The following is a 9,841-nucleotide window of genomic DNA, read 5'->3' as shown; positions in this document are numbered from 1 at the left end:
ATCTGCCTGCTAATGCAGGGAACACAGGTTCGATCCCTGGCTGCGGAGCAACTAAACCTGTGCGCCACAACTACTGAGCCTGCACTCTAGATAGAGCCTGTGAGCCACAGCTGCTCAGCCCATGTGCCACAACTACTGAAGCCGGTGTGCCTAGAGCCTGTGCTCTGCAACAAGAGAAGCCACAACAATGTGAAACCCACGCACCACAACGAAGAGTAGCCCCCACTCACCACAACTAGAGAAAGTCCATGCAAAGCAACAAAGACCAAACACAGCCAAAAAAATAAATATGTATATTTTTAAAAGACCGAACTAACTTTTTGGCCAGCCCAGTATTTTAGGCTCTGAGCCATACTGCTTTCCATTACAACTACTTACTTCTGCAGTTATAGCTTAAAAGCCACCACAGATGATACTTAAAAAATGGGTATGACCATTTTTCCAGTAAAACATTGTATATAAAAACAGGTCCCATCCCTGCTCTCGGCCACCGTGTTTTGCTTGGAGGATACAACAGGCTCATGACTGGTCTCTGCACCTTCCCATCCAGTAGCCAGAGTAATCTTTTAAAACCTCAAATCTGATCCTTACTTACTCAGAATCTTCCAGTGGCTCATTATTGATCTTAGAATCAAAGCTCCCAATTCACTTTGCAGTCTCTCCCAACTCCCCATCCCACCAATCCTGTTCCAGCCATGCTGAATTACTTGTAATTTCACGGACTTTTGCTTCTGGCCTCTTATTCAAGCTATTTCCAACTGGGACCTCCTCTACAAAGACTTCCCTACACATTAGGTGTTCCTCCTTTGTATTTTGCCCAGTCTCCAGTTGTTTCATCATGAAGGCAGTAAATGTTGATGAATTTTGCTTCCCTGCAGACCCTGCCCAACATCTCTGATCTCTGTCTGAGGGATGTGCCCCCAGTCCCTACTCTGGCTGACATCGCCTGGATTGCTGCAGATGAAGAGGAGACTTATGCCCGGGTCAGGTAGCGGAGGCAATAGCCTGCCGGCTGGGGAATGAAAAGCTTCTTCCCAGATGAGGTGGTAGGCAGCAGGAATGAGAGCTGTGGGCTCAGAGTGGGAGCGGAACCTGTGTTACTCTTGTAGGAGTGCATGAAGGAATTTTGGAAGCAGTGCAGTGGCCTGCTCTCTCTGACACACTGTCTTTCCCTGGTCCAGGAGCGATACACGCCCCCTGAGGCACACCTGGAAGCCCAGCCCTCTGATCATCATTCAGCGCAATGCCTCAGTGCCCAACCTCCGTGGGTCAGAGGAGAGGCTCCTGGCCTTGAAGAAGCCGGCCCTGCCGGCCCTCAGCCGCACCACAGAGCTGCAGGAGGAGCTGAGCCACCTGCGCAGCCAGATTGCTAAAATAGTGGCAGCTGATGCAGGTAAGAGCCCCTGAGCTAGGACCAGGATATAGCAGTCTGTTCCTTTTTGCTTAGCTTTTGGACAGGATAGGGATAAGGGTGGTCCCTGGTTCGGGGGTACTCGGGCCTAGGCCTCTGAGGTTGCCATGAGGCCTGGCTAGCCTGTTATAATCTTTAGATGGTTTCCGTCAGCCATTTTGGGGCTGACTGGTTGGGTTAGGAACAAAATCTTCACTTAACCTGGGGCCGCAGGCAGATTCCCCGCCTTGGCCACAAAAACCAACACTCTCTTCCAAGTGTCTCTAAGATTATGTCTTCCATGAGCGCTCATGGCTTGCCTTTTCATTTACCCATATAAAAATATTCAATTATGAAAAGTAAAAAAGGAGAAAGGGAAACAAATTATCTATAATCACACAGTCATGACACAATAACTTTATGTTTTAGTGTAGTTCTTTTCCATCTTTTTCTAAACGCATGGTTCTTTCTTTGTTGTAATCAGTAAGTACATAATTGAACCTTCCTAATTTTTCATTTAACATGGTGTCACTCAGTCTCTGTTCCCTAGTTGTTCATTTGGGTGAATGAGCTATTTTAAGGAGTTACATTATGATTCCTTTTGTATAATTATTTTTTTATTTAAATCTAAATAGTTAGATTATCAAGTTTGCTTCTAACAAGTGTTTGTTGCTGTAACATGTAGATCCCAGTTAGCTACAAAGGTGTTATAAATAGCTTGCCAGGAGAAATTTCCTGTTGCTATAACAGATTGTCCATGTCCTTGCACCTGTATTCTCACAACCAGAAGGCAAGACACTCTTAGGCAGTGGGCATCTCTGTTAAAAAGTAACTCTGGGGCTTCCCTGGTGGCTCAGTGGTTAAGAGCCCGCCTGCCAATGCAGGGGACACGGGTTCGTGCCCCCGTCCGGGAAGGTCCCACGTGCCGCGGAGCGGCTGGGCCCGTGAGCCATGCTGTGCCCCGCAACAGGAGAGGCCACAACAGTGAGAGGCCTGTGTACCGCAAAAAAAAAAAAAAAAAAAAAAAAAAAAGAATCTGCCTGCTAATGCAGGGAACACAGGTTCGATCCCTGGCTGCGGAGCAACTAAACCTGTGCGCCACAACTACTGAACCTGCACTCTAGAGCCTGTGAGCCACAGCTGCTCAGCCCATGTGCCACAACTACTGAAGCCGGTGTACCTAGAGCCTGTGCTCTGCAACAAGAGAAGCCACAACAATGTGAAACCCACGCACCACAACGAAGAGTAGCCCCCACTCACCACAACTAGAGAAAGTCCACGCAAAGCAACAAAGACCAAACACAGCCAAAAAATAAATGTGTATATTTTTAAAAGACCGAACTAACTTTTTGGCCAGCCCAGTGTTTTAGGCTCTGAGCCATACTGCTTTCCATTACAACTACTTACTTCTGCAGTTATAGCTTAAAAGCCACCACAGATGATACTTAAAAAATGGGTATGACCATTTTTCCAGTAAAACATTGTATATAAAAACAGGTCCCATCCCTGCTCTCGGCCACCGTGTTTTGCTTGGAGGATACAACAGGCTCATGACTGGTCTCTGCACCTTCCCATCCAGTAGCCAGAGTAATCTTTTAAAACCTCAAATCTGATCCTTACTTACTCAGAATCTTCCAGTGGCTCATTATTGATCTTAGAATCAAAGCTCCCAATTCACTTTGCAGTCTCTCCCAACTCCCCATCCCACCAATCCTGTTCCAGCCATGCTGAATTACTTGTAATTTCACGGACTTTTGCTTCTGGCCTCTTATTCAAGCTATTTCCAACTGGGACCTCCTCTACAAAGACTTCCCTACACATTAGGTGTTCCTCCTTTGTATTTTGCCCAGTCTCCAGTTGTTTCATCATGAAGGCAGTAAATGTTGATGAATTTTGCTTCCCTGCAGACCCTGCCCAACATCTCTGATCTCTGTCTGAGGGATGTGCCCCCAGTCCCTACTCTGGCTGACATCGCCTGGATTGCTGCAGATGAAGAGGAGACTTATGCCCGGGTCAGGTAGCGGAGGCAATAGCCTGCCGGCTGGGGAATGAAAAGCTTCTTCCCAGATGAGGTGGTAGGCAGCAGGAATGAGAGCTGTGGGCTCAGAGTGGGAGCGGAACCTGTGTTACTCTTGTAGGAGTGCATGAAGGAATTTTGGAAGCAGTGCAGTGGCCTGCTCTCTCTGACACACTGTCTTTCCCTGGTCCAGGAGCGATACACGCCCCCTGAGGCACACCTGGAAGCCCAGCCCTCTGATCATCATTCAGCGCAATGCCTCAGTGCCCAACCTCCGTGGGTCAGAGGAGAGGCTCCTGGCCTTGAAGAAGCCGGCCCTGCCGGCCCTCAGCCGCACCACAGAGCTGCAGGAGGAGCTGAGCCACCTGCGCAGCCAGATTGCTAAAATAGTGGCAGCTGATGCAGGTAAGAGCCCCTGAGCTAGGACCAGGATATAGCAGTCTGTTCCTTTTTGCTTAGCTTTTGGACAGGATAGGGATAAGGGTGGTCCCTGGTTCGGGGGTACTCGGGCCTAGGCCTCTGAGGTTGCCATGAGGCCTGGCTAGCCTGTTATAATCTTTAGATGGTTTCCGTCAGCCATTTTGGGGCTGACTGGTTGGGTTAGGAACAAAATCTTCACTTAACCTGGGGCCGCAGGCAGATTCCCCGCCTTGGCCACAAAAACCAACACTCTCTTCCAAGTGTCTCTAAGATTATGTCTTCCATGAGCGCTCATGGCTTGCCTTTTCAATATGAGAAATAAGCATTCCCTACCACGAAGAGACATCCCTCTTTGTAAACACCTGTCCCCCTTTCCAGCAGAGACCCTCCACCCATTCCTCCACCTTTCTGTCTGCAGTTAAGGCAGAACCACTGGAAATGAATGGGATGACCAGATGCAGGAAATACTAACAGGTGGATCTCTCCCAAGCTGCTCAGTGTTTAACCCTCGTATTCCTCCCGTTCTCACTGTTTTGCTCCTCACTGACTCAAAGTCATAGCTCCCAAACCTTGTCAGTTGGTAGAACACATAAAAATCACGGTGTTCTCTTTGAAATCTTCATGTATTTAATTCCCTCATATGGCAGTTTTATAGAGGAAATGGACCTGAATTTTCCATTTATATTTGTTGGCTACTTTTTTGTCCCTAGAATGTTCCCTAGAAACTTAGAAATTGAGGAAATTCTATCCATTAAAATCTGGGCATTAGGAGGACCATCACCATTCTGGTTTTTTGCTTCAGAACAATTCTTTCAGTCACAGATAGCTGGATTCAAGGGAGCATAGTCAGAAGCACTGGCCTAGTTAGAGAAAAGGACAAATTCAGGCCTTGGTTCTGCACTGTTGCTTCAGTCTAGAGTGCTGTCACTCCACAGCCCACTGCAGAATGGGAGCTTTTAGGAGGCAAGGCCCTTATGGGGTGGTTTTTTTCTGCCCTCCTGGAACACTGGAAGAGCCCAGTGCTGCTACATCTTCTTGAGATCCTGAGAGGGGAAGGTAGTGGAGGAACCCAGGATGTCATGGTGTCAGCCTAGGAAATGAATGTTTGGTAGGCAGTGCTTGCAGGGAGATGTAACTGCTGTATTTTAGCCCCAGTGTCCATCCATGCCTATTGTTTTCTCTTTCAGCTTCGGCTTCATTAACGCCAGATTTCTTATCTCCAGGAAGTTCAAATGTCTCTTCTCCCTTACCTTGTTTTGGATCCTCATTCCACTCTACAACTTCCTTTGTCATTAGTGACATCACCGAGGAGACCGAGGTAGAGGTCCCTGAGCTTCCATCAGTCCCCCTGCTTTGTTCTGCCAGCCCTGAATGTTGCAAACCAGAACACAAGGCTACCTGCAGCTCTTCTGAAGAAGATGACTGTGTCTCTCTGTCCAAGGCCAGCAGCTTTGCAGATATGATGGGTATCCTATTCGTGCCCCGGTCCGGGAAGATCCCACATTCTGCGGAGCGGCTGGGCCCGTGAGCCATGGCCGCTGAGCCTGCGCATCCGGAGCCTGTGCTCCGCAACAGGAGACGCTACAACAGTGAGAGGCACCGCGTACAGCAAAAAAAATGCGTCTCTCTGTCCAAGGCCAGCAGCTTTGCAGATATGATGGGTATCCTAAAGGACTTTCACCGGGTGAAGCAGAGCCAAGATCTGTAAGTATATTATAAGGAGCTGTGATGATCTGTTTATTGTTTAAGTTGCCTGTGGCCAGTTATCTAATAGAAAGTACTTACATAGTAAGTCCTCAGTAGTACTCACGTGTTATTTCATTCACAAAGCTTGCTGCCTGCTTGCTAGTGCCTGGGTCCCCAGTTTGAGGAAAGAGCAACACTTTACATTTGGTTGGGGTGATCTAACCCAACCAAATGTTGTTAGACTAATAGGGATTTTACAAGAAGGCTCATCTAATCCAGCTTCTGTCCCCCAGAGGAGCTTCACCACTTCAGTTTTCATACTGCTAGTGACAAGTGTCCCCATGCCCCACCCTTCAAAACATAATTGCATAATAGTTATTTTAGTATCTCAAAAAAGTAGACTTGGCTGTGCCCCGCAACAGGAGAGGCCACAACAGTGAGAGGCCTGTGTACCGCAAAAAAAAAAAAAAAAAAAAAAAAAAAAGAATCTGCCTGCTAATGCAGGGAACACAGGTTCGATCCCTGGCTGCGGAGCAACTAAACCTGTGCGCCACAACTACTGAACCTGCACTCTAGAGCCTGTGAGCCACAGCTGCTCAGCCCATGTGCCACAACTACTGAAGCCGGTGTACCTAGAGCCTGTGCTCTGCAACAAGAGAAGCCACAACAATGTGAAACCCACGCACCACAACGAAGAGTAGCCCCCACTCACCACAACTAGAGAAAGTCCACGCAAAGCAACAAAGACCAAACACAGCCAAAAAATAAATGTGTATATTTTTAAAAGACCGAACTAACTTTTTGGCCAGCCCAGTGTTTTAGGCTCTGCGCCATACTGCTTTCCAAGCCTGCGCGTCCGGAGCCTGTGCTCCGCTACAGGAGAGGCCACAACAGAGGGAGGCCCGCATACCACAAAAAAAAAAAAAAAAAAAGTAGACTTATTTGGTGAAAGGAACATTTCCTTTAAACACAGTGGTCCATTATTCAAACCAGCCCTGCAAATTCAGAGATTTACGAACAAGGCTTTTGAGACTCCTAGGTAGTTCCTAAACCTGGTTGCCTATCAGAATTGCTCAGATTTGTTTAAAAAAAAAAAAAAAAAAATACACCTTAAACTTACCAAAGCAGAACCCCCAAGGAGTAGAGCTCTAGGTATTTCTGATGTCAGTGTAAGGGGATGTGGGAAATACCTACCATGAGAAACTCATCTAGCAGAGAAGCCCCAGAGCTCCAGCCTGAGGGAGTCACCACCTTGCAGTGTTTCCCTACCACACAGGATATACCAGAAGAGCTTATTCAAATGCAGGTTCCTGGGCATTGAAATATTTGACATCCAGACCTCAAAATCCAGAGGCCAGATGTGCAGCTGTATTTGTTAATGCAGTTAAAAAGCTGTTTTGGGGGGTGGGGAGGTGAGGGCTGTCTCCTGAGCTGAGGAAGTTCCTCTTAAAGGAATAGGGACTCACCTCGCACAAGGATCCCTTTGTGTTTTCTGGCCCCATTTTCTTCTGAAAACTAGACAAGGGTCCTGGTAGTCGATTCTGTAGGAAAGTTACTTTTACCTTCCTTCTCTGGCCATACAGACCCACAGTTCCTTGGTCTCCTACATTCCTAAATTCAGCTGCTGCTGCTGCTGCTTTGGGGCCACACTGAGCCTTTTTCTTCTGGTCGTTTTATAGATTGGACTCTCCAAGTTTCTTATACCTGCCTCTTGTACCATATTAGATCTGCCCTACTGCCAAGCCCTTCCTCTCACTTGTGTCCTGGGCCCTTTCCTCCTTTGTTGATAGAAGGAGCTGGGGGTTGATGACTAAGAACGGGAAAGTAGCCCCATCATCAGGGTTCAGAAATGTGACAGACTGAAGGCAGTTCCTCTTGTTTTTGTTTTCAAGGTTTAATAGTCAATCTTGGCCTTTATATCTAGCATAATGACCAATAAAATGCATTCATGAGGATGTATGTATGTAAGAGTTCACTAGAATTTCAAGCAACTATTTTCCAGGAAAATACCTGATGTTATCAGGTAATTTGAACCTACCCTAATTTGAAACTGGTTTTGTTCCCACGGGTCCCTTATGATGTGAACATTTTACTATAAATTCTGGATTGCTTATAAAAAAACCTCTCAGTTTCCCTGACAGGGAGACGAGGTAATAGTAAATCCTCAGCACACCTTTTCCCCAGAACGAATAAATGTCAGAAAAGCCAAGAGTCATCAGTCACTTCCCCTGCTGACCTGGGCAAATGTAACTAAGAAAAGATAGGGCCAGAAGGTGGGAGCGGAAGCTTAGCCACCACAGGCCAATACCAACAGGTTTGCCCACATTTTGTAGCCATTTCAGGAAAAGTAAAGCCATGTCTAGTTAAGAGATGAGATTTGTAACCAACAAGCTTGGTTTTGAACTGTGGATTCACCACTTACTGAGTGACTAATGACTTTGGGTAAATTCATAACCTCAATGTGCTTCAGTTTCCTCATCTGTAAAAGGATTGTAGTAGCTCCTACCTCAAAAGAGTGTTGTGAGGATTAAATGAGATTGTATTCCAACACACAAAACACTGCCCAGGGCAGAGTAAGTACTCGATAAATATAAGCTGTTATTGTGTCTCTAGGAACCGGAGTTTACTGAAGGAGGAAGACCCAGCCGTCCTTATCTCTGAGGTCCTAAGGAGGAAGTTTGCGCTAAAGGAAGAAGATATCAGTAGAAAAGGAAACTGATGGCACTCAGCTCTGCAAACTCAGTCTCATGCTCCTGGAATTCTTTCAATAGCTGCCTTCCTCACTGCAGATGTTTCTGCCTCTCAATTAGAAATCTTCTGCAACAGTCTTGCCGAAAGCTAGAGCTTGGACTAAGAGAAGAGCTGCATTATGTTTTCCGTACTTCAGACCTTAGCAGAAGCTGCCTGTTTTGAGCTGAGACACGTTACAGGTAATTGTGTAGGTTGGAATGTCCCAGTTTAAAGGGTGAGAGAAGTTTCTGGTTTTTCCTTGCCCCTGTGTGAAAAGAGATTTGTAACCAACAAGCTTGGTTTTGAACTGTGGATTCACCACTTACTGAGTGACTAATGACTTTGGGTAAATTCATAACCTCAATGTGCTTCAGTTTCCTCATCTGTAAAAGGATTGTAGTAGCTCCTACCTCAAAAGAGTGTTGTGAGGATTAAATGAGATTGTATTCCAACACACAAAACACTGCCCAGGGCAGAGTAAGTACTCGATAAATATAAGCTGTTATTGTGTCTCTAGGAACCGGAGTTTACTGAAGGAGGAAGACCCAGCCGAACTTATCTCTGAGGTACTAAGGAGGAAGTCTGCGCTAAAGGAAGAAGATATCAGTAGAAAAGGAAACTGATGGCACTCAGCTCTGCAAACTCAGTCTCATGCTCCTGGAATTCTTTCAATAGCTGCCTTCCTCACTGCAGATGTTTCTGCCTCTCAATTAGAAATCTTCTGCAACAGTCTTGCCGAAAGCTAGAGCTTGGACTAAGAGAAGAGCTGCATTATGTTTTCCGTACTTCAGACCTTAGCAGAAGCTGCCTGTTTTGAGCTGAGACACGTTACAGGTAATTGTGTAGGTTGGAATGTCCCAGTTTAAAGGGTGAGAGAAGTTTCTGGTTTTTCCTTGCCCCTGTGTGAAAATAGGTCCTAAATGAATGACTGACTTCACTGCACTAGACCCCATAACTGGTCTCACTGAACACTTTGTGCCCAGCTGTCACTTACTCTCAGCCAGTTCCTTGCAGCAGAGCAGGGCTGAGGGGAGGGGGCTATGTTTATGTACATGTTCACAGGGCAGGGAAAATCTTATGCTGCTCCATCATGAACTGACACCAGTGCCCAGCAATCACTCTCTCCCCCTTCCCTGTCCAACACCTACATGTAGAGGTCGAGCCACTGGACCAGCTGACACTTGGACTGCTGAGAGGCCTGGGCTGTTTTTTCTTAAATATATTTTGTAATACTGTACAACCAAATCTACCCTCCAAGGCCCTGGGCCCTCATTGGTTCCACTAATTGAAAGCTCCTTCTCTTCCATGGACTTTAGTTTAAGCCCAGTAGGAAAGAGAAATGGAGATGGGAAAGAGAGTACCATCCTTCTTCCAGGCCCTTGACTGCTTCTTTGCATTGGGCCAAGGTTTGTACCTACCACACCATGCATGACTCAGATGCCCTCAGGTCCCTTTTCTCTATGGTATGTATCCTGTGTGTGTTTGGGTTGAAGCACTACCTGACATTAAAGGAAGGATTTGGAGAGATATTGCATTTGCTGTGTCCATCTCTGAGTCGTGATCACCCAGTATCTCCCACAGGTATAGAATTTCTATTA

The 9,841-nt window shown here is 46.6% G+C and overlaps 2 protein-coding genes across 3 annotated transcripts in view; one reads left to right on the top strand and one right to left on the bottom strand.

Annotated features, from left to right (window-relative positions):
• MTFR1L (mitochondrial fission regulator 1 like) overlaps nt 1–8,513 on the top strand; it is a 13,989-nt gene extending 5,476 nt beyond the window's left edge. Inside the window, exons 4-8 of one of the 2 annotated variants that reach the window (XM_028487657.2) lie at nt 879–988; nt 1,182–1,393; nt 5,015–5,268; nt 5,464–5,531; nt 8,127–8,513. In XM_028487657.2, the coding sequence (XP_028343458.1) occupies nt 879–988; nt 1,182–1,393; nt 5,015–5,268; nt 5,464–5,531; nt 8,127–8,232 (750 nt within the window). In that variant the 3' untranslated portion in view covers nt 8,233–8,513. Of the gene's footprint in view, nt 1–878; nt 989–1,181; nt 1,394–2,435; nt 3,408–3,600; nt 3,813–5,014; nt 5,269–5,463; nt 5,532–8,126 lie in introns of those variants that run through there. The other variant, XM_024125237.3, reaches the window with a different exon arrangement.
• A 414-nt stretch (nt 8,514–8,927) lies between these two features.
• The window catches only part of AUNIP (aurora kinase A and ninein interacting protein), a 33,881-nt gene continuing 32,967 nt past the window's right edge, over nt 8,928–9,841 (bottom strand). The window contains exons 4-5 of the mRNA XM_024125233.1: nt 9,423–9,429; nt 8,928–8,991 (exon numbers count right to left, since the gene is read on the bottom strand). Of these exons, the coding sequence (XP_023981001.1) occupies nt 8,928–8,991; nt 9,423–9,429 (71 nt within the window). The remainder of the gene's footprint in view (nt 8,992–9,422; nt 9,430–9,841) is intronic.

This window comes from Physeter macrocephalus, chromosome 3 (genome assembly GCF_002837175.3).
Source record: "Physeter macrocephalus isolate SW-GA chromosome 3, ASM283717v5, whole genome shotgun sequence".
NCBI classification, from domain to species: Eukaryota; Metazoa; Chordata; class Mammalia; order Artiodactyla; family Physeteridae; genus Physeter; species Physeter macrocephalus.
This window is presented reverse-complemented; position numbering and strand designations above follow the sequence as displayed.